Below are 22,684 nucleotides of genomic sequence, written 5' to 3' on the forward strand. Positions count from 1 at the left end.
ACACACTCTCTCTACTGCTTGTCCCTGAACCCGCAATCTCGCGCTCTTCTTCCGAGTCCCCCCTTCCCTTTTCTTTCCTTTCCCTTGTCGTCGTCTTATTATAAGATATCTCCACATCCTCTTCTTCTTCTTCTTCTTCTCTCTCGACTTCTCTTCCATCTCTTCTTCTCTTTGTATTCCTCTTCTGCTTCTTCTTCCCCCCCACCAACCGTCTCTTTCCTCCCCAAATCTTTCATCATGTCTCGTCCTCAGAACATTGGCATCAAGGCCATTGAGCTTTATGTCCCTAGCCAGGTAAGCTGAGATATTCTCTCTGCGATTATTCGCCATTGTCACACGATCTTCAATGCCTTCATGTTGTCTTGTTTCTGCTGGGAACTCTTGTCGTTGAATCTTGCCCCTCACCAAACTTTTTGGATGGGACAAAAAAAAGTCCCTGCGTTATTACTCTCGTGTTCGGGTTCTTGTCGTGTGCCCCTCCATTTCAGATTGTGCCCCTCTATCCCAACGCTTGAACGAACGCCTCTTTGATGACCCCAGCTAACCACAATTTTATTTGCTCTTTAGTATGTCGACCAGGTTGAGCTCGAGAAGTTCGATGGCGTTAGCGCCGGAAAGTACACCATTGGCCTTGGCCAGACCAAGATGAGCTTCTGCGACGACCGTGAGGGTAAGTTTCCCTAATTCTTCACCGTCCCCTGAAAAGACGATCTTAGCGCAATGCGCCTATCCTCACCGCGCTTTGGCTAAATCTCATGATGGCATTGGATCACCGCTAATGTGCGATTTTCGCAGACATCTACTCTTTCGCCCTTACTGCTACCTCCAAGCTCCTCAAGAACTACAACATCGACCCCAACTCGATTGGTTACCTCGAGGTCGGTACCGAGACTCTTCTCGACAAGTCCAAGTCCGTCAAGAGTGTTCTTATGCAGCTTTTCGGCGACAACACCAACATCGAGGGTGTCGACACTATCAACGCTTGCTACGGTGGTACCAACGCTGTTTTCAACGCCATTAACTGGGTTGAGTCTTCTGCTTGGGACGGTCGCGATGCTATCGTTGTTGCCGGTGATATTGCTCTCTACGCCAAGGGTAATGCTCGTCCCACCGGTGGTGCTGGTGCCGTCGCCCTACTGATCGGCCCCAACGCCCCTATTGTTGCCGAGCCCGGTCTGCGTGGCACCTACATGCAGCACGCCTACGATTTCTACAAGCCCGACCTTACCAGCGAGTACCCCTATGTTGATGGCCACTACTCCGTCAACTGCTACACCAAGGCTCTCGATGCCGCTTACCGTGCTTACTGCAAGCGTGAGGCCAAGCAGGCCACCAACGGCACCAACGGTGCTTCCAACGGTGACGACTCTACCAAGACCAGCCTCGACCGTTTCGACTACCTTGCTTTCCACTCCCCTACTTGCAAGCTTGTCCAGAAGTCCTACGCTCGTCTCCTCTACCACGACTACCTCGCCAATGCCGACTCTCCTGCTTTCGCCGAGGTCGCTCCTGAGCTCCGTGACATGGACTACGAGAAGTCTTTGACCGACAAGGTTGTTGAGAAGACCTTCATGGCCCTCACCAAGAAGCGTTTCCAGGAGCGTGTCAACCCCTCCATCCAGGTCGCCACCAACTGCGGTAACATGTACTGTGGCAGTGTCTGGGGTGGTCTTGCCAGCTTGATCAGCATTGTCGACAACAAGGCTCTTGAGGGCAAGCGAATTGGTCTCTTCAGCTACGGATCTGGTCTTGCTGCCAGTTTCCTGTCTTTCCGCATCAACGGCAGCGTTGAGAAGATATCCAGCGTCCTCAGCATCCCTGCCCGTCTTGAGGCCCGCCGCGGTGTTCCCCCTGAGACCTACGACGAGGTAAATACAGAATGCTTCAACGCAATACGTAAAAAAACATGTGCTAACTGATTTTCTTAGATGTGCAACCTCCGAAAGCAGGCCCATCTCCAGAAGGACTACACTCCCAAGGGTGACGCCTCTACCATCGCCCCTGGTACTTACTATCTTACCAAGGTCGACGACATGTTCAAGCGCGAGTACGCTATCAAGGAGTAAAGGATCATCTTTTCAGAATCCAAAGAATCCTTGCTCGAACAACCTTTTATACGAGACATTTTTCGCTTTTAAACTTGGTTTCATTGCAGCTATGGACCAAGCAGTAAGCATATCATGAACATGATGACTTCAATGGGAGAAAACTAGACGCACAGGGAAGAAGAATACAGCGGATGATGATAGAAGCGCAATTCGCGCAGTGGAGATTGACATTGAGATCCTCTAATTGAGCCCATAATCATGGACATTGTGGCTTGTGGAAATACTGGGGACCGTCTCTCCTGGGAGATTTATGAGGAAGTTTGTGAAGGCCCGTACCATATAGACCTGGTCATTTGGCGCTTAGAAGAGTTTACGATACTTGGAATAAAAAAAATATATTTCAATCGATCCAGTTTTCTCTAACTTGTGTCTATTCTTCTATCAGCGACTGTGTGGTTGTCGGTATATGTAACATCTAAGAACATGGGCTTCCAAGCCGTGTTCCAATACTTTTACAATTGTCTTCTACTCGTACATAAATAGGGGTATTGGTCTACTTCTCCTCCTTGAACTTCCATTCTGCGTGTCGGTGCAGCATGTAGTCCTTGCTCTGAATGCCCTTCCAAATACCATAGAGGCCACCCAGTGGGGGCTTACTCTTGAGAGAACGCTTCCATTTCTGTCGTTCTTCCTTTCGTGCTTCAACATCAACCTTGACCTTGTCGTGCACAGTAGGAAGTGTCTCAGCGTGGTACTTCTTTCGCAGAGCATCATACCATTGTCGGTCGTAGAGCTTCCAGAACTCTTCTTCGTTGTAATATGTGTGAGCATAGAGCCACTTCAGACCTCCAAGCTCAACAAGCTTATCTTCGAGAGCGCGGTTCTTGGCAACAAACTCATCTGGGTCAGAAGGTCCCCAGCCCCAGAGGCCAATGTTCAGTGACGGTGGAGTGGTCACAGTTCCGTCAGCAGCCGTCGTGGTCTCGCCAGTGTGGGGATGGAAAGTCGGAGGAGGTGTCTGCTTCAAAGGGCAGAGCCAGAGGGGCCAGATGTTGAAGTTCTCAGCAGTGTAATCGACAAAGGTCTCAGCAGTCTTATAAGGCAGACCCAGATCTTGGACGATGAAACGAGCAGACTCGCCGCTGCCGTGAAGAGCGCGGTACAGCATACGAGTGTGAAGGAAATCATCGAGGAACCAGCGGAAGAACTTTGTGAAAGGAACACCCTTGAAGTAAGTGAAAGCAGCGGCACCAACCCAGAAACCACCGCGGTCATAGCGGAAGAAGTACTCGGCAAGAGGGATGTAATCAACAGGAGAGGATGAGGCAGATTCGGCGGAGACAGTAGGGCCAGCGGAGGGAACGTTGCGAGTGCGATCTTGGACATGGAGATAATACCAGGGATCCCAAGCACCACTGAAGGTCTGGGGCTTGATATCGGCAGGCTTGTCATCAGTCAGGGTACCAGTAACAACGACACCATGGTCCTTGGAGAAGAGGATGCCGTCGACATAGTCATTAGAAGGGTTCTCGGCCTCGGCACGGACTCGGGAAACAGCTTCGGCAACACTGCTCGTACGATGGTAGGTCGTCTTGACGAACTTCTTAGCTTCTTGCAGTTGAAGCTCAAGAAGCGTAGTCATGCCCAAAGAACCGACAGCTCCAGCAGCACCACGGAACAAGTCAGCGTTCTCCTGCCGCGACGCTCGAACAACCTCGCCATTTCCAAGAACGATCTCAGCCCAATTAACGGTATCGTTGAAGAATCCGTGCTTGAACGAGGAGCTCTCGCCAGCTGTGCCTGCAAACCCTCCTCCAGCCGTGATACCAGGAAACTCCATAACCACAGGCGGTACAAGGCCATGCTTCAGCGTCGACTCAACTAGCTTGTCCATTGGAACATTGGGCTCGACGAGAGCAGTGCGAGTCGCGCGATCGACCTGGAGGACATTTCGAAGGGCGCTGATATCGACGACGGGTTTGCCTGTCTGCTGAGGCCGCGTGCTATTCGTGCTACCGTGAAAGATGCGGTATGGCTCACGACGCTCGAAGAAGCCGCGGACGGCAGATGCGATGGTTGTCACAGCCTTCTTGTGGCGCTCCATTGTCGGGGACTGGGGCCCGGGTTCTGAGTCTGGAGGTGGCTTGTTTTGCTCTTGAGGTGAAGCGATCAGCGACATTTGGGATAAAAGTTTGGTGGGTCTTCCCGTGCGGGCCGGTCTCGGGGATCGGAAGTGGTGGAGGCGGAGCCGGAATTGGAATTGATAATGGGATTGTTTGTTTTTAAAAAGAAGCAATTGATGTTTACATGGAAGAACTATTGTTTTGTTATCCAGGTCCCGTGGTACGTAACGTGGGTGCTGATCCTATAAGTCTTGGCTTATAAGTTCCGAGGGTGCCGGCCGTTAAAATTTCAGTTGCTGGGCAGCTCATCTCATGTAAGTCAGACATCGAAAGGTATGTCAAAGCAACACTACTTAAACTAGGATCCCACACATATAAAAGACAATACATCATCATCAGAACTGATAATTCTGCTATCAAGAAGAGCAATTGACTATGTATAACTACATCCCTAGCGCCTAGCTTCCAAGCAGTATCCCATACATGTTATCCAATCCCATTACATGCCCAATTGTGTTTCAAACCGTTGTCCAGTAAAGCCACCACTTACAGTTTAGCTACTGGAGTTTCTAGAATCCGATCTTCTAGCCCTGTCTTCCGAAGCACCCTTTGTTGGATATCCTCTTCTGAAACATCACTCAACTGGTCAAACCTCAATGGCACCTCTTCGCATGTTTTTGCCCTTATCATGACAGCACTCGACTCAATGCTGTCGGGGTCCTCCACTGCGGCACGTATGAATGATGCCCAGCCGTTGTAGCACCGAGGCGTTGCAGGAGCGTTACGCAGCATCATAGCGAAGCAGTGCGGCATACCTTCGTACTCCTCGAACACCACTCGCACACCATCAGCCTCGAGTTTGCGAGCAAGAAACTTGTCCTCATATGCGAGAATCTCCCAACCCGTGCAAAGGTAAATAGGCGGCGCCCCTTTCCAGCTGCGTGCCATGACGAGCGATGCAAGAGGGTGAGCAGCGAGGTCATCGGCGATGTACATGTTGCGTCGTGGTGGATTAGCTGGCCAGGCTTCGCAGGGAGGGACTGTGCGCTTCTCGATGGCCTCCGGCTTGGGAAGATAATCACATGGCGTTGGCGTTGACATCTCCCATGTTGGGGAGCTTTGTGTAATGTCGAGCCACGGAGAGTTGAGTGCTACGCCAGCTGGCATGGGAACCTGACGCAGCTCGCCGTGCCACAGAATTGGAGAGTCCTGTCTGCGGAGCTCGAGGATGAGTTGGAGTAACGACAGTGAAAGATTGCCGCCAGCGCTATAACCTCCTATGTTAGTCCTTGCGGCACACGACTCAGACTCGAGACATACCTGTCACCAGCAATCACAATATGCTCCGGTTGCACAGGATCATGATAAGCATCCGGAGGCGGATATAGAAGCGTCAAGTAAGACACAAAAGCGTCAAGCAACGCCGCAGGGAATGGATGTTGCGGTGCAAGTCGATAGCGCACTGAGTAACACCGACCCCCCGTCAACTGCGCCAGCTTTTTCGTTGTAGGACGATGTGTTGCTGGGTCACAGAGATAGTAAGCGCCGCCGTGCAAGTACAAGACTGTTGTTGGCTTCTTGCACTCTTGCATCATGCCGTGATACCTTTCCCGCTCCGACACGTCAGGCAACGGAGCGCCACGGGCTACACCGCTCCGGTAGCCGGTCCACTCGGCCTCAACATCAACGAGATCGGGAACGGGGACTCGGCAGGTGGAGCCTCCGAGGCGTTCGAGTGTGCTGATGAGGGCATCGCGGACTGATGTCTCTGGGGGTTGTGGACTGGCATATTTGCTAACCCAGATGTGCCCCTTTATACCAGAGTCACGGAGTGTAAGTCGTTGGACAGATGATATACTACGGGGAGCTTTTGGTGTGAGAATAACGCGAAGACAGGCAATGATGATGGCGCTTCGCAGGTCGAGATATTTGGATGAGTCGGAAAGGTTGAGGATGTGTGCTAGGCCCTGGCGGACGATGAGAGGGAGTAATGGAACAACTGTCCGTAGAGTCTCCAGAGTTGCTGAGTCCATAGCGGTATGAATGTCCAGATTGTGTCAAGGGGAGGATTGTCGCTGGAGTTATAGATGTTGATGTGAGTGCGAGGTAAGTGATTTAAAGGCAAAGACGAAGTGATGAAGACAACATATGGGCATGGGACGGACAGGCCGAGGAAGGCATCGACCTGATATAATCAGAACACCAGAGACTTGCCTGACTGAGACCCAAGTCGTAAAGGTCTGGGTAATAGGTTAGAGGGAGGGGTAGCCAGTAGAAGAGAGGACCAGCTGAGGCAGTTCGAGAGTTAGTTGTCGTACAGCGGCCTCTAACTAGACAAAGAGTTAGGAACCCCTAGGATCCAATTTCAATGATCTCCCTCGAACAGAGCCCAATCAGGGGCTTTCCTTTCTGTTTGGAATCGCGTCAAAGTCCTTGTCCGGAATGGCGGTCTTGGAGATCCATGACACTTTGTTGCTTTGCCACTTGTAATTGTAAGTGGGCTTTGACTAAAGGTGTGGTTACCTAGGACCAGCGTGAACTCTCTGGCAGCTGAAAGGTCAATATTTAAGTCGTGACAAGTTGTTCCTCTTCGCTTTTCATAGTCAAATCACAGAGGAATCGGAGAGTATGCGTGATCAGTTGAGGTGATGCGTTGGTTCAACAAAATGAGCCTCGGCACACGGAATTAACTAACTAGTTCGCAAACCAAACTTCAAGTGACGTCTACTCTCTAGTCTCTTGTCTCTACATGGAGTTGCATCTAGCGCTTCAGACATGAATCAGACCCCTCGGCATCAGAACCAGAGTTATATTGCGGGAATTGGCCAGTAAATTTGACAAGACGAACTCTTATTTTGCCTTCATTTACTAGACTACTGGCTTTGAGATGAACGCTTTCAACGGTCAATGCGTTGGTCGAGTGTGGGCTATGAGACTGGTAGGCTCATCAAGCCCAAAGTGGTAATTCTTGCGGGCAGCGTCAAGGTTGAGTGCATGCGCGATAGCAAGGGGATGCATGTAAGCGCACGCGAGGTGGGAAGAAGCAAACAACTAGGCGCGGAACTTAAAACGATATTGGTATTGGATCCTGCAGGCTTTTCTGTCCAAATCAAGCATCTTGCATATCGTACTATCTTCATAATACCTGTCAGGATTCGAAGTATTTTTGCTAACCTTGAAGAATTATTACGGCTTGTATTGTCATTATCAATGGATCACGCTTGGCCTGCCACATCTACAACAGATGAAAGTCTAATTACCTGTTTGTAAGTTAGGCTCAAAAAAGTAATGTGGTAAAAGTGACAATGGTGATATAACGCTACAATACCAAACCATCCCGCCACGTAAACACCTCCATTCAACAGACCCGATTATTCCAAAACTATGGATGCATAAATATTGTACAATTATGTTCAAATATACTCTTCACTGTTTCAAGAGCTGGAGCTAGCCCCAGCCTTTGGCTCGTCGGCCTTGACCTGAGTCGACGATGTATCATTTTGGTTAGCCATGGCCATCTGCCAAGCAGGGATAGACTTCTTGCCGGTCATGTTGGCAAGAGGAGAGGATGAACGGTTGAGTTGAGGAGCAGAGGGGAATGTAGGCTTAGGGACCTCTGCAGCAGGAGTGGTAGTAGCTGATTCAACTGTGGCCTTCTCTCCGTTGGTCTTAGCAGCAGGAGTCGAAGTAGAGGCAGCAGGAGTAGCTGCGCTAGAGCTTCCACTGGCACCGACAGTTCCGGCTGTACCTCGCATATAGGTGTTCACGGTTGAAGAGCCGGTGCTGCTGCTGGGGGTGGTCATGCGCTGAGATACCAATGTCTTGAGACTGGTGAGCTCAGTGTTGATCTCCTTCAGCCGGTTATCAGTCAGGCCCTTTTGGTTCTCTAGAGCCTTGGGAATCGCGTCCTTAAGAGACTGAACCTCGTCGCGAATTCGGGTCGCATCGTCCTCCCGACGACGGTTCGCAGCCTTGAGATCGGTCATGACTGTCTCCAGGTCCGCGATCGCCGCGTCCAGCTTTTCAGTTCGCTCCTTTTCGGCATTCTTCAGACTCTCCGTATCCTTCGCAAGCTGCTCAACAAGCGTGAAAGCTCGGTCAAATTGGTCCTCGATCGATTTCTTATCTTGTTCCAATTTCTCCGGTGTCGGAGGCGCGACCATTGGATATACGTAGCGCTGATCGCAAGTTAGCTTACATCATCAAAATCGCTACTATGACAAGCACAAACCTTGCCTAACTCATAGAGGCCATAAGAGACGCCTCCAACTACTGTGGCCATGATGAACCAGTCTCTCCAGTCCCTACGGGGAGGAGGTGGCGGTGGTTGCCAGGCATGCTGTGGATAGGGGGGATAGTATTGTTGACCAGGAGGAGGGCCGGCGGGAGCGCTGGGGTAAGGCGCGTTGGGAGCTGGAGGTGCGCTACCGCCTGTTCGTGCCAGCGCAACGTCGATTTCTTCTTGGGTCAGGTTCTTGCTTCGAAGGAATGAGATGCGGTTCTCGACGGAGGATGACGCGACACTTGGGTCCTGGAGAACTGCGATAGGTTAGTCGGCGCACTCGCCATGGCTGCATCGGAGTCAATACTGACATTGGGTCTTTTCAGGAGTTAGCATCTGCTGGGTTCTATTCCGGTAGCTTTGGTGGCTGGGGGAGTAGGTCAACTTACTGCAGAGGATACGAGATCCTCGCGAATAGCCATGATTGATGCTTAGCCGTCAGACGGCTCTCACCACATAACCCGAGTCGCAATGGGAAGAAGTTGTAGAAGAAACTCCTGAAGGGACTTGAGCGATGATGATGGGAACGTTAAATGCATGTGCTAGTTCAGCTTGCGGAGGCCGGACCGTGGACTTCAAGAACGTGGAGGCGTGGAGTCGGAAGCGTGACCGGGTCTGTACCGAGGCTTCTCCCAATTGACCTGCCGAGATACTGGTACGTACCGCAAACGGTTCCCGTCAGAATCAGATTGAGGCTGCAGATGCGATCACGTGTAATCTTACTTAATTGAATGTCCCACTTTTGCCAACTCAACCGTTACTCCATCAGAGACAACACAGAAATTAGTGACCAATCAAGTTGAGCTAATGGTTTGTTTACTTTCCTCCCGAGCAACACTTCTGTAACGCCTAATCTCCCCTACCCTACTCTCTTTACCTGACTTTACGCCATTCTGCATTTTCACATCCCACTTTACATCAACACCATTATCACGACGACCCCTCTGCGTATACAACAGCTCACGATAGTCGCCTGCTTTGCGCATGCACCTCATTGCAGTCGCCTGCTTCCCCTTTCACTAGATCATGTCCCAAGATACGGGCCTTTGGAGCGTCCGTAGACCCAGAGAGGTACGAATACTGAATATCTTCTACCAGCTTTTGCGCCCAATTGGTAGACCGCCATTACCGCGCATCGTCCTAAAGCAATATTGATTCTAACCTACACCATAGACCCTTGGTGGTATTAATGCAAACAGCGCCATTCCGCAGCCTGGTTCGACTATGAAGCGATCCAGCTCCAATATTGGCGGCAATTACCCTGGCAGTCATGTCCGTTCCATGTCGGGATCTAGGCAATCCCTTGCCATGCCACGACCTAACCAGCCTCTGTTCCAACGATCGTCATCTGGAACCAATCTTGCTGACCTTGGCCTTTCGTCGGTGAAGCGCTCTTCGTTTGCGCCTAAAGCCTCCGCCTTCACACCAAATCCTACAACACGAGCTTCCACTGATGGCGATCGGCGCAGCAGCGTGTACCGACCTCGTCAATCTACCGCTCCTCCAACGACGCACCAGAGTTTCTTTCAAACTACACCTGCCCCAGCTGGTGTACCCCGCGACCCGCGACCCCTGAAAGATCGATCTTTTCAAGCTCGTATTGGACAAGAAATTTTAGAATACATGGTCCAACACAACTTCGAAATGGAGATGAAGCATGTTCTTTCGCAAAATGTGCTCAAATCGCCGACGCAGAAGGATTTCAACTACATGTTCCAGTGGCTCTATCATCGTATAGACCCCAGTCATAAGTTCCAGAAGAATATCGACCAGGAAGTGCCTCCTCTACTCAAGCAAATGCGATATCCTTTCGAAAGAAGTATCACAAAGAGTCAGATTGCTGCTGTCGGAGGTCAGAACTGGAGTACATTCCTTGGCCTTCTTCACTGGATGATGCAACTCGCACAGATGCTCGACGGCTATGTGAACTGCCAATACGATGAGGCTTGTATGGAGAGTGGCATTGACGTTAGTGGTGACCGCATCATCTTTGACTTCCTCAGTAATGGTTACCGGGATTGGTTGGCCATGGACGAGGATATGGGTGATGAGGAGGCTGAACGTGTTTTGGCCCCCCATGTTCAATCCATGGCAGCCGCCTTTGAGCGATCAAATTCCAAATACACATCAGAACTCGAAATGCTAGAAGCTGAAAACGCACGACTTCTTAAGGAAATCGAGGATTTGGAAAAGTCGACACCCGACCCTGCGGTTCTTGACAACCACTTCAAGATTATGGAGGAGGATAAGATCAAGTTTGAGGAGTATAATGCCCTGGCAATGCAAAGGTCCGAGAAGTACGAGAGCCGGTCTCAAGTCCTTCAAGAAGAGCTCGACAAACTCATGGAAGAGCTTCAAGAGGCCGACGAGGAGCGACGAAGCCTACAAAAAGCTGTGGATGCCCAAGGAATCAGCATGCAGGATATTGACCGCATGACTGCAGAGCGGGAGCGATTGCAGCGCGGCATTGAGTCAGCTGGCCAACGACTGGAGGAAGTAAAGAAGAAGGTGACGGAGCGAGAGACTGAGGCGAGCCGAAAACTAGATGAATTGGAGCAAATGGTGGATCGATACAACACAATGGCGTATCAGATTGCACTAATCCCTTCGACGGCAGCCAACGCCAAGGGCAGGGAGTTTGAGCTCCAGGTCATGGTGGCCGATAGCTCGGATTACACTTCTACCAACTTGAAGGGGTCATCAGGCCCATCGTCTGCGGACCGTCTCCTTGTTGACGCCACCACTGGATACCAAGCAGGTCATATTCTCAACTTGGACCTTCGCGGACAAATCCGAAACAGCTTCCTATCGCTGCGCAAGGAAATCTCAGATCGCCGAGCAGCAGCGATGGAAGAAATGATGAAGGATCACGATCTGCTTGATGGCATCAAGGAGGCCATCGAAGACAGGCGCAGTGAAGTGGAGGCACTCAACCACCGTGTTCGAGCAGCAGAAGAGGAGTATGAAAGAACGAAAGAGGTGTCGACAGCACAGAAGATGGCCTCTGACGCACACATTGAGAAGATGGAGAAGGAACTGTCGCGTATGCGAGCTGGCTTGTCTGAGAATGTGCAAATTCTGGAGCAGCGTGAGATCAACACAACAATTGAGTAAGTGAACAAGCGCTTTTGATTGAAGTCGCAAGTACTAACGGGGCAAACAGATACGAGCAACTTGTGCTTCAGGCCAACGCTCTCCGAGAAGAGCTTCACACGGAGATTGACAGAATGCTCAACGATGTCATCAAGTTCAAGATTCATGTCCAAAAGAACCTCGATGACTACGAGGGCTTTGTAGCAGACGAGCTCGAGAAGGAGCTCGGTAGTGACGAGATGGGTGAGGAGACTCGACAAATGGATATGTGATGGGAGCTATGCATGAAGCAATCTTCTGAGACGCTTATGATGACGATTAATGTTTCGGGCGGCCTTCTGGTTTGTTTTATGGCGTTTGGCTTCATGATTGGTCGACTGATGGATGAGTGAGAGCGGTTGGACACAATCTCGTCTGACTGGTCACTGTCTCAAGTATACATACATGCTCCATCTCTGGTGGACATGCTTTTGATGAACGCGGGTTTGAGCATTATGACATGTTAGTAATGGTAGATACCTGGTGGTTTGCTTTGGTGTTTTTAGGAAAGATGCCACGAGGCTATCCGATATAGTTGGCCTTGATTACGAAAATTCTAGTTAGGGAAAAAAGCACAACGACGTTATTTCTCGATTATCAATGTTGCAATACATAATAAGCTGACGACAACGTGCGTAGCATGGCAAGCATGGGCACCACATGGCGGCGACAAGGATGGTCAGCACCTTGTCAGGGAGTTCCCTAAGATGCCAGCAGGGGTAGCTAGCTCGATGACTGCAATGATTCGTGAGTACTCAGTAGATATAACTCTCTTTTCTGTAGGGTCGTATTATAATATATCTTATGAGCTTTGATATTGGAGTGAATAATACGAAGTAGAGTCCATGGATCAGAAGCTTGCTAGAACGAGACCAGGATACAATAGAAGGCTTCTGTTGCATTCGGATTCGTTTATTCCCCCGGATGCCCTCGGAAGATCCGCTTAATTGCCCCGGTCGGGGAGTCGGGGGGTTGTAATTTGCGAGCGGGAAAGTGATGCAAACTCCGCCAAGGCCCTGTAGGGCATATATTGAGTTGGGGGATGGAGTTATGAATGAGAAAAGTGAGGCATCATGATGAAGCTGAAGAACTTGCGATTGTCATGTTTCAGGCTGCCTACAGATTGGATGAGTACCTAGTATGCCAAAGTATGAGCCGTTGAGTGAGTATTGCTTAGACTACCTACTGGCTGCTGCTGTTGTGAATATGTATCATATTCGTGTCTCAGCTGCATAACTGCCCAACATTCAGTGTTAACTCCGCCAGGTTTTTATCCCGTCTACTTTCATGGCCATGGACCCTACCTAGTGCTAATCTCGGCAAGTTAGTTCTCGGTAGCTTCCATGATGCTTCCATTGTTGGTCCCGAGGAGTGTACTTGCCTAGACTCCAAAGGTCATAGCTCCTTCACCCATTCTCTCTCAGCGTCTCTCTCTCTCTTGTCTCTGTCTCTGCCTCTGCTTCTTCTTCTGCCCTGTCCTGTCTCTCCATATTTTTTACCTGACGTCTACATCTCCACCACCTCCTCATCTTCTCTCTTCTCTCCCTTTCCTTTTTCATCTCTCTTGGTCTTCCCCTTCATCAATGGATGCCAAATAATCTTGCTTGTTGCGTTGCCCTGGTCCAATCAACCCCTACCTCGTGCAACTGTAACTCTGCTAAAGTCCGAAGCCTCCGGTTTGGGACATAGCTAACACATGCCGCGTACTTCTTTGACGATCCGTCAACTGAGTTATCATTTTGGATCAACGAAAAATACTAAACCCTTGGCTTTTGCTTCCGCATACTCAACTTTTTCCTCAGCATCCTCCTCCATCATGGCTCCAACCGCAACTGCTGCTCCAGCTCAATTGAAGCCTCCGGAGCTGGCTACAAGGAATGCACCTGGCTCATCTGGAGGATCTATCGCCTCTAGCACTACCGTATCCAAAATACCCGGTCGATCAGCTCTGCCAGATGAAGCTGTTTCCAACCCTCACCATCTCCTCAAGCGTGGCTCTCTAGTGGGCTTCAAGAATCCTTATCCTTCACATGCATACAGTCCCAACTTCGGTACCATGGTGCGAAGAGTCTGGTGGTATGTGAGGACTTTATCTTGTCAAAAGCGCTTCATCCTCCAGAAACTGATGATATCGTTCTAGGCCCACTTTCACTGGCGACATGAAGCACCCCGATTTGACTCCCCCAACTGTGCCAGTGGTAAAGCCACAGTGGAATACCGAGCGCGAAACAAGCGATAGGATCCGCGCAACATGGCTAGGCCATGCTTGCTACTACGTCGAGTTCCCTTCTGGCCTGCGCGTTCTGTTCGACCCTGTCTTCGAGGACCGATGCTCTCCATTCGACTTCATGGGACCAAAGCGATATACACCCAAACCATGCGATATCAAAGATATTCCGATCATTGACGCTGTTTGCATTAGTCATTCCCATTACGACCACCTTTCACACTCTTCCATCCTCGAGGTCCAGAGGTATCACCCAGACGCACAATTCTTTGTTGGTCTGGGTCTGGAGACATGGTTCCGCAAGTCTGGCATCAACCATGTTACTGAGCTCGATTGGTGGGAGGATGCCGACCTCACTGTCACAGTCAAGGATGGGGACAGTCCCCGCGAGATCAGCGCAAGGATAATGGCTTTGCCGTGTCAGCACGGTTCGGCGCGAACCATGTGGGATCGCGACACTACCCTATGGTGTTCGTGGGGTGTTCGATCTGGAGAGAAGTCGGTTTGGTTTGGTGGCGACACGGGCTACCGATCAGTCCCAAGTCTCCCTCCTGGGACCGACGACTACAGTGCCGAATATGATCATCTTCCGAGATGCCCTCAGTTCAAACAGATTGGCGAATTCCGGGGACCTTTTGACCTTGGCCTGATTCCAATTGGTGCCTATCATCCGCGTGTGGCATTCTCGCCTGTGCATGCGGACCCGGCAGACGCCGTTGAGATCTTCCGCGATACACAATGCAAGCGTGCAATGGGAATTCACTGGGGCACGTGGGCGCTCACGTTGGAGGAAGTTCTGGAACCACCCAAGATGCTGAAGACGGCTCTACGAAAGAGAGGCCTACCCGAGGTGGGTGTATTTGATGTTTGCGATATTGGTGAAGCTCGGGAATTCTAGCTTGGGTGTAAAAAAGACCTTGGAATCTGGAGAAGCGATACATGTTCGCAGATGTAACTACCCTGATTTGTTTTAAGGCTCAGTCAGAGCTCATGGCATCCAACTGGATGAGAGGTACACTGCGGTGATTTTGTATACCACCTTCATTCTCCTCAAGACTGTAACTTGGTAGAAGTTTACAAATTAATTTCCACTTCTTGTAAGCAAGCTTGTTAAGAATGAGACGAATAATAAAGCCTCCGAGATGATGTCACAATAAGACCCTGATCGACAATGGCCCGAGTTTGCATCAAGTGTCCAATCAAAGCTTTACTCTGACAACGGTAAACTGCCAGCCTGGACCAGCTCCTCTTGGCTTGTCACAACGGGTCAAAACGGAGCTCAACCAAGAGTCTAGAATTGATCCTCGGTTCTTTCTCATTGGATCTGGGAGGTCATTCCTTACTCCTGGTCCCACGGTAGCTTGAGCCACAGGTGACGTACCTCACTCGCCACACCATTGCCACACCAAGTATAAGAGACTCCTTCAGACTTGGGCATTCATCGTGACAACTACAAATCTTATCAAAAGCTTCAAAAGATACAATTTTTATTTGTTTCGACCCTGTTTTTCTCTTCTGACCTATCACACAACACGAAGCCCTCACAATCAAACATCATGGGTCTCCCCGCTTTCTCAGAACCCGCAACAACCACTTCTCCTCAAACCCCGCAACAAGAACAGAATCACAGCACTGGCGTTGCTACCGGTGCAGGCGCAAACACTGGCGCAGGCGTGACAAGGCCCAAGACTGAAGAGGAGAAAGAGGCCGATCGAATTTATGACGAGGCCATGGAGGAGGAGTATGCTAAGCGTGATGGAGGCGCCTAAGCATGGAACAACTGGAGCATGACTCGAAGTACATATTTACGACCTGAAGTCAATCGACGAGAAATGATAGCTAGAAGGATGATATTCTCAACTCTGGACCAAAATGAATAATACAAGTTGCCCCAAGGTTCGCCTGAGATGTGATATATGTGTTTCAAGTGGTGAATGATATGTTGTTAACAGTGACTCTACGAACAACTCAATAATGACAGTAGGTCTAAATTGGTTGATGTATATGTACGGAAAGTTAAGGTGAGTGAGGCTGTATGATATCTCATGTTCCCACGGCCCTATTGTACATTTATCTTGTGGCGACCTCGTTTAACTAAATGCCAACTTTCATGATTATAGATCCCGGATGAGCTATCTATTGGCGCTGCTATGTTATAGGACTCAAACATAGGGGGTAGACTTTGGCAGATCGAGAGCTCCTCTTTCCATGATTCAGATGGCTCAACGCGGCCTTAGATTGTTTACCCAGCTGATGTTTGTTGTCTGATCTCTTGAGCAGATGCTCGTAATGGCCCTGGAATAGTCACACTCCAATGGTCAAACTATATTTCCCAGCCTAGAGATTTCTATGCTGCCATTGATGACTCCTTGTCCGGATAGACGATTCAGATCTCCTTGGTAGCAGACGATCGTGAGCGATCTGAGAGTCAATGTTCCTTTCTGGCGTGATTGAACTGCATGCAGTTCGTTGGCGTTCTGTAGAGTATAGTGTGGTGCCGTTCTACGGGGTTTCGGGAATCAGATACTAGGACGACAAGAATTCGGATCAGATTAGAGTAAAATGGTTCAATCATTCTCTCGCAGTCTTGCCAATGCAGCAGCAATACCGCCACTGAGTTGCTCGTCCTTATCAGTCTGGCTCGCACGAGTGGCCTCTTCTGTCTGTGCAGTCTTCTTGGAAGCCTCGATAGCAGCGGCAAGCATGGCTTCTTCATCGTCTTCATCATCCGTGTTGTCCATAAACTGGAATTGCTTCGATGCAGGCTCATTTGCCTTTTCTGCAGCAGGTGTGTCTGTGGCGGGAGATTGTCGCGAAGATGATGCCGCAGTGGGCATATCCCGTAGAGGGACACGAGAAAGAGGCAAAGCCTGGTCAAGTCTTGCTGATCGATCTGAAGCCTTTGCGCCTCTCTTGGCAGCCTTCTTCACTCTGAATGGCTCTTCGACTGCAGACTGCCACCTCTTGACTTTGACTCCTCCCCATCCGTTGAGCATACCGAGTTGTTCTGCATCAGCGTTGATTGCATTCTTCAAACTGCCGAAATTGCTCACTACGGCGACCGCATCTGATTTGTTCAGGCTTCTTGGCACTGTGACGAATTCTACCAACTTCTCGCCGTAGCTGGACGGTTGCTGGCCACGGATCGCGCCAAATGTAGCATTCTCGTAGCTCTTGTATAACTCGATATAGCGTGCGGCTTCAGCGGCGGACCAACAGAGGATTAGGGTGACATTGTTGACAAGTGATGTCTTTGATAGTTCTTTCAGGGAGGCTTCGTGGTTGGGGATATCGACCATTGTGAGGAGTATGCGCAGGCTGTATTTGCCTTGAAGGTTACGTATTCGTGTATAGATGTATTCGGGATGCAGACGATGGTACTTGAGACTAAGAAGGGTCAGTATCAAGATAACATATAGACAGATGCGCAAAGATACCTCAGGAACAGAGCACAAGTACCCAATCCCAGGACATAGTCGGCAGGGATATCGCTGTACTCCCATGGCATAGATCGAATGCTCGTAAGAACAGGATTTCCTCGCTGGCGCGGAGATACCAGGATACTTGAGCCAGCCTGCTTCTGAGGTAGAGCCTGCGGTGTTGGCTGAACGACCTTACGCGCGCTGGAGGCAGCTGGTGGTGCTTTGTCTAGACGTTGGGGTGTAGGTTGCTGGATTCTCGTAGGCTTGGGTTGTTGAATTGATCGTGCGGCAGGCGAGGGATCAGCTGCGGCCATAGCGGCGAGGAGCTCGTCATCTGCACCGTAGTCGTCGTCCATGATGGATTATTGAAGCTGCGTAGTGAAATTGGTCGGTGACGTTGGTAGCATCTCGTCGTCATGTGCCTATTGAAAGATGATGGCAGTTCACGCATCGCGTAAGTTGACTTGAGCTAGGTTAGGTGGGTCATCACTCTTACACCAACGAAGATAGGTAGCAGACATTACATTATTCTCCTATGGACCCTACGTCTTCTATTGTCTATATTTTGTATCTTGGTATATTAAGTCTCTACAGACTTATTGCTGATTAATCCCATCAATGTCTCTAAGGTGAAGAGGATGCTGAAACCTTTCTCTTTTGCAGTGCAAAATGCATCTACGTCATTCAATCCAATCATACAGCCGCCGTTGATAAAGTTTACCTAACTCAGCACAAGCAAAGTATAGGTAGCTAAACCAATTCTGAATAGAACCGCCTTGTACTATATTCGAAGCTATTGATAGTTACCACTATCGTCAAGGTATGGTGGTATCGATACCTATAAATGTGTCCGCGTACACCTGGAAGATCATTGACTCTTTTCAACAATGCGATTCTCAATTCAGCATCGTCAACTCGCCACAATCAAGTTGATGCAACCCAAACGTCAAGACCGTCATGAAATCTATTTTCAAACCCTCGGCTCCTGGTTCCTGTTCTTAGCTTAATGATCTACACTTTACAACGTGGCAGTGCTAATGATGGTCTTCAATCATAACTCACTCACATGCAATGATACGCACCAAAACTCAATTGATCAGGGTAAATTCAAAGTGCAGTAACTAAAAAACAAGTTCCTCCAGGTATCTCCCAACCAATCCTATCCTATCCCATCTGCAGCTCCAGCCGCTTTTGCCTGGTCCTGTCATGTCCTATCTTATCCTATCCAATGCCAGGCTATTCCCCCTGGCCGCGCCCATAACGCCAGTAACCATAATGTTTCGTTATTTGCGTACACATGTCCTCGTGTACATCATGTCTGTCTCAAGTCTAATCCAAATCTTCTTCTAGCCCTGCATATTCTGTGGGACTGGGCAATGTGCTCTCTGTGAGGGAGGAATGGATCGAGTAAAGGGAGGCCAACCAGCAGTCGAACATGGTTACCACTTTTTGTGCCTCCGCGTTTGATGATTGTTGTCGTGTTAGTTGATCACGTAGTCTCTCGTATGCCTCGATCATAACCCAGACCTGCAGTGCTGCGGTATCTTGTCCGTTTCGCTGTGGTCGGCCTGACACAACCGATGAAAGTTCGCTTGTGAGGAGATCGAGCGCTATTTGAAGGCTGATATTTTCCTGGAATGAGTGCCCCGATGATGAAGGTGGTCGGAATTCATCTGTCCAAGAACCTCGTGGTGTTCCGGGGGTCTGATCGGGAGATGGCGGTGGTGAGAATGAATATGGCTTGAAGTAAATAGTGTCTCCTTCAACCGCAGCCACATTCGTATCATGAGTCGCTGCTGACCTGAGTCTGGGCCTCAGCTGACGGGGTATAGCCGTCATGGATGAATACGTATTTGAGGACCGTAAACTCTGTCGCTTGACTCCGTGGGGGGATATTTGAAGAGGGGTATCGTCGAATGAATATGTCGATGCCCGTGATGGTAATTGTGAGTCCAGCGCTGGGGGACCATCTCTCGACTCGAGAACAGCATTATATTGATCAGCGATCAATTCAGCACTCGATGTCTTCTCCGGCACATCCTTCGCCTTGCGCGCAAGTGCATGCTGTTCTAGTTGTCCGATTCGAAAGACGGGTGTTTTGGCCTGGCGTCGCATAATAGATGATGTCGAGGTAGTTGATGCGGTCGAAGGGAGAGAAGAGCTGTCCAATGATGGTCGCGCATGGTGATCCTGGAGGGTCAAATGGTGGAATTCCGGGATTTGGCGCTGAGAAGACTGTCTTCGTGGGGGGGGACTGAAGAACGCCCTCGGCGGCTCGGGTTCAGGCTCATGTTGGTACTGATGGTGCTGTTGGTGTTGCTGAGGAGGTTCATATGGTGAATTGATCTCTGGCTGAAGATGGTCCTCGGGCTCTGAAAATGAGGGCACAAAGACGGTCTTTGGCCGAAGATAATGATCCCATTTTGAATCGCTCAAATCGGGAGCGCCGTTCTGAATTTGCCGTTGCGACGGTGAAGACATAGTGCTCTGAGGGCTGAGGCTAGACATGGTCGAGTCGGTAGAACCGCGCTTAGCTTTGTTGAGGCTTTTGAGTTTCGGGTCAGGTTTTTGGAGTTTGCGCCTGGGAGGCTTCAAACTGTGACTTCTTGTGAGAGTATTGTCCATGGCGGGCGGTGAACATAAATTGGTGTTGAGAGCCGCGGTTTCAGGATGTAGCATTTAGTTAGAATGCAAGGTGAGTGGCAAGCGTGGATCGTCGTCAAGGGCGCTTGGGGTGAGAATTTGAGGTGAATTGAAACTCGTGTGGGTGTTAAGCGTATCTTGGTTGATATAGGTCACGTTGGTTGGTGAATTCTGGAGATTTCGCAGCCATGGAAGACAAACATGGGAGAGATATGTGAGGTATGTTATATGACGAAGTTATGTATGTATGTGTAGGAAAAAGCAAATGCGAATCGTGCAAGCTGCGCAGAGGGAGAGAGAGAGAGTTCAGTCAGGGTAAGGTAAGGTACATAAGTAAAGTCAAGTCAAGTCAGCCAAGTCAAGTCAGTCAGTCGTAATTATGTACGTAGTAAAGCCGAGACAGACACAGTCAAGGCCTTACCGCTTCCCTGGCCAAAAGTGGCTTCCAAGCTGCAGGTTAGAGTGGAAGTCCAATCAAGAGGACTACGAGGTGGATGAGATACTCCACGTCATGGGTCGAAGGGGGGAAGAAAGGGAAGAAAAAAGGGTTGGGGATAGGCAGGGATGATCAAAAACTGGGATTCTGCAACCTGCAACCTGCAACTTTTCTGGCATCAACAGTAACAGAACACAGACTCCAACAGGCTTGACGAGTTTGACAGGGCTGGACTACAGGCATTGGACGACCCGGCAAGATACAGCTACTGTAGAGTACATACAGCTGGTAACCGAGACGAGGGTGTACTGTATTCTCTTAAAGGAAACTGATCCGCGGTACTTACTTCGCCTTGATCATTGTGGTCGTCTGCACCAAAACAAGATTCACTCACCCTCGACTCTGACTCTTGACTCTTCCAGAATCTGACGAGAACAACCTCGGACCACCCACCACCACCACCAACCCGCCTCTGCAGCGGTGAAGCCCACACGCTGCAGCAACTGATAATCAGGCCCTTCCCCTTCCATGTCTGGCCCTGTCACCCGACCCGACTAGACAGACATTCTCGAGTGCGCTGTAGAAACGCCTTACAGCTGCCGCAACACCCTCACAGGCTCAGGCTTCGCACTAGGTTACTTCCTAGTGCCAAAACGGTTGTTATCCGTATGGCCCTGCCGCGTCGTGTGTGATTGAATCTAGCTCGAGCTGATGTCATGTCATGTGTGCCTCTACATACATATCGTATTGTATGTATCTATCTATCAAAGACCCTTACTGAGAGGTCTGGGCCCATTTACTTATTGAGAGGGGTAAAATAAGACGTGTCTCTTGTCGATGGGCTGTTGTTCTGAAGCCATCCGGATCATCGGTTGTGGCAATGCCATTGTGAGTAAAGTAAAAGTTCAGTTCATGTACGCGAGTTAGATATATGCATGAGGGTGCTGTGCTGGCTGTGGTAGAAGCCGGCTGGCTGCCTCTCTTCGCACACTTTTTCGGTTTGACAATAATTTGTTGTAAACGCAAATATTTCTCTTCGGTCTTGAATATCCTAATCGTCATTGATCAACAAGACACTGAGCGTTAGGGAGTAGAATAAGGCCGTCGGTGGTTCCTTTTACGAAGAACCTTCGTCTTTAACGACGGGATAAACGAGACGAGGCTTCTTCAGCGTGCAAAGTCAAACAATCACAGTGCGTATATTGTTCAAGGACGGTGACGGATACTGTATGCAGTTAATTTACTCAGGTGGTTGGGGAAGTGAAGTGGAAGAATGGTTCTCGTGCACATCGAAGAAACGGTCAAGACATGGCATGATATACATAAGAGGGATTTCTGAAATCTCAAAAGACCATAGTTACAATTTCAAAGAAGCTTCATTATCCGTCGGGTATTTTCAACGTGATTGAGGAATTTAATCAATGAATACTTTAGTTCGACTGACTTGCTAACAGACTTTCTCTCTGCGCGTTGGATCCCATGTTAGTGAGGGGTACTCGGATCGGATCGCGGGGACACATCGTGGGGCCAAACTCAACATCGGATAATAATTTAAATGGATTTCTTTTTGGCGACGGCACTAAAACTTTCATCAGCAAAAACTTCAGTCACGAGGTTTATTTTCCTCTCAAGCCAGCCTTTTCCACTGGAAGAGATGGAGCGCATTGGATACCCATAGCTACGTGCTCTTTATAATGGACATTCTGGCTGCGGGGGGGAAGACCGAGACCATTCATACTATAGTTCATAGCAGCCCAGGTTAATTGCTGCGCGGGGGCGGCGGGTCGCGGGGGTTTACTGCTCTTAGGTGCTGAATCATGAGTACTTCCTACAACACCAGAACCTCACTGTAGATCAAGTCTTTCATGATATCCTCTTAACAATTGGCCCCCCCCCCCAAACCCAAACCCAAACCCAAACCCAAACCCACCCCCAAATCACCAACTCTCCTCTCTCCAAACCCAAGCATATTTATCGGCAAGAACATGCCGGCGGATGGCTTCTCATGATATACAAATTCACTTTCATGGGGGTTTCCAGTGAGCGGATCCCGTTATTCCATCAATCAGACGCTGGGGAATTGGTCGTCATGGCATCTCGACTCTTGTCTTACCCCACATCGTGACAATGGTGAGGTCTCATGAGAGAGTCTGTGGGAGGAGGAGAAAAAAAGGGACCAGCAAAAGGGAGAAGCTATAAAGCATGACGTTCCCAGCTTCAATCTCTATTTAGCCTCAATTGATTCATTATAATCTTGACGATTCTGTATTTCTTCTTTCTTTTTCTCGCTGTGATCCTCTCATCATAACTCCTCACCATTCACTGAAACCTCCCCCTCTCCCCGCGTTCGGAGCTCACCCCACCTCAAGAG

General features: G+C 49.6%; 9 protein-coding genes across 9 annotated transcripts; 4 read left to right on the forward strand and 5 right to left on the reverse strand.

Annotated features, from left to right (window-relative positions):
• Positions 1–237: 237 nt before the first annotated feature.
• On the forward strand, positions 238–2,066 carry ERG13 (3-hydroxy-3-methylglutaryl coenzyme A synthase; the record flags this gene model as incomplete). Its single annotated transcript, XM_044821562.1, has 4 exons — positions 238–294; positions 568–670; positions 796–1,868; positions 1,929–2,066. The coding sequence occupies 4 exons, from the start codon at positions 238–240 to the stop codon at positions 2,064–2,066; spliced, it is 1,371 nt and encodes a 456-aa protein (XP_044682895.1).
• A 535-nt stretch (positions 2,067–2,601) lies between these two features.
• On the reverse strand, positions 2,602–4,227 carry J7337_003854 (uncharacterized protein; the record flags this gene model as incomplete). The annotated part of the gene is made up of 1 exon (XM_044821563.1): positions 2,602–4,227. The coding sequence occupies one exon, from the start codon at positions 4,225–4,227 to the stop codon at positions 2,602–2,604; it is 1,626 nt and encodes a 541-aa protein (XP_044682896.1).
• A 490-nt stretch (positions 4,228–4,717) lies between these two features.
• J7337_003855 (uncharacterized protein) lies at positions 4,718–6,204 on the reverse strand (the record flags this gene model as incomplete). Its single annotated transcript, XM_044821564.1, has 2 exons — positions 4,718–5,438; positions 5,492–6,204. The coding sequence occupies 2 exons, from the start codon at positions 6,202–6,204 to the stop codon at positions 4,718–4,720; spliced, it is 1,434 nt and encodes a 477-aa protein (XP_044682897.1).
• A 1,401-nt stretch (positions 6,205–7,605) lies between these two features.
• On the reverse strand, positions 7,606–8,875 carry J7337_003856 (uncharacterized protein; the record flags this gene model as incomplete). Its single annotated transcript, XM_044821565.1, has 3 exons — positions 7,606–8,349; positions 8,403–8,702; positions 8,843–8,875. The coding sequence occupies 3 exons, from the start codon at positions 8,873–8,875 to the stop codon at positions 7,606–7,608; spliced, it is 1,077 nt and encodes a 358-aa protein (XP_044682898.1).
• A 604-nt stretch (positions 8,876–9,479) lies between these two features.
• On the forward strand, positions 9,480–11,818 carry NDC80 (kinetochore-associated Ndc80 complex subunit ndc80; the record flags this gene model as incomplete). The annotated part of the gene is made up of 3 exons (XM_044821566.1): positions 9,480–9,524; positions 9,627–11,563; positions 11,617–11,818. 3 exons carry the CDS (start codon positions 9,480–9,482, stop codon positions 11,816–11,818), a joined length of 2,184 nt encoding a protein of 727 aa, XP_044682899.1.
• A 1,583-nt stretch (positions 11,819–13,401) lies between these two features.
• Positions 13,402–14,710, forward strand: J7337_003858 (uncharacterized protein; the record flags this gene model as incomplete). The annotated part of the gene is made up of 2 exons (XM_044821567.1): positions 13,402–13,661; positions 13,726–14,710. 2 exons carry the CDS (start codon positions 13,402–13,404, stop codon positions 14,708–14,710), a joined length of 1,245 nt encoding a protein of 414 aa, XP_044682900.1.
• Positions 14,711–15,368: 658 nt separating this feature from the next.
• J7337_003859 (uncharacterized protein) lies at positions 15,369–15,581 on the forward strand (the record flags this gene model as incomplete). The annotated part of the gene is given in 2 exon segments (XM_044821568.1): positions 15,369–15,372; positions 15,391–15,581. 2 exon segments carry the CDS (start codon positions 15,369–15,371, stop codon positions 15,579–15,581), a joined length of 195 nt encoding a protein of 64 aa, XP_044682901.1.
• Positions 15,582–16,379: 798 nt separating this feature from the next.
• Positions 16,380–17,590, reverse strand: J7337_003860 (uncharacterized protein; the record flags this gene model as incomplete). The annotated part of the gene is made up of 2 exons (XM_044821569.1): positions 16,380–17,199; positions 17,250–17,590. The coding sequence occupies 2 exons, from the start codon at positions 17,588–17,590 to the stop codon at positions 16,380–16,382; spliced, it is 1,161 nt and encodes a 386-aa protein (XP_044682902.1).
• Positions 17,591–18,563: 973 nt separating this feature from the next.
• On the reverse strand, positions 18,564–19,859 carry J7337_003861 (uncharacterized protein; the record flags this gene model as incomplete). Its single annotated transcript, XM_044821570.1, has 1 exon — positions 18,564–19,859. The coding sequence occupies one exon, from the start codon at positions 19,857–19,859 to the stop codon at positions 18,564–18,566; it is 1,296 nt and encodes a 431-aa protein (XP_044682903.1).
• Positions 19,860–22,684: the final 2,825 nt, after the last annotated feature.

This window comes from Fusarium musae, chromosome 3, assembly GCF_019915245.1.
Source record: "Fusarium musae strain F31 chromosome 3, whole genome shotgun sequence".
NCBI classification, from domain to species: domain Eukaryota; kingdom Fungi; phylum Ascomycota; class Sordariomycetes; order Hypocreales; family Nectriaceae; genus Fusarium; species Fusarium musae.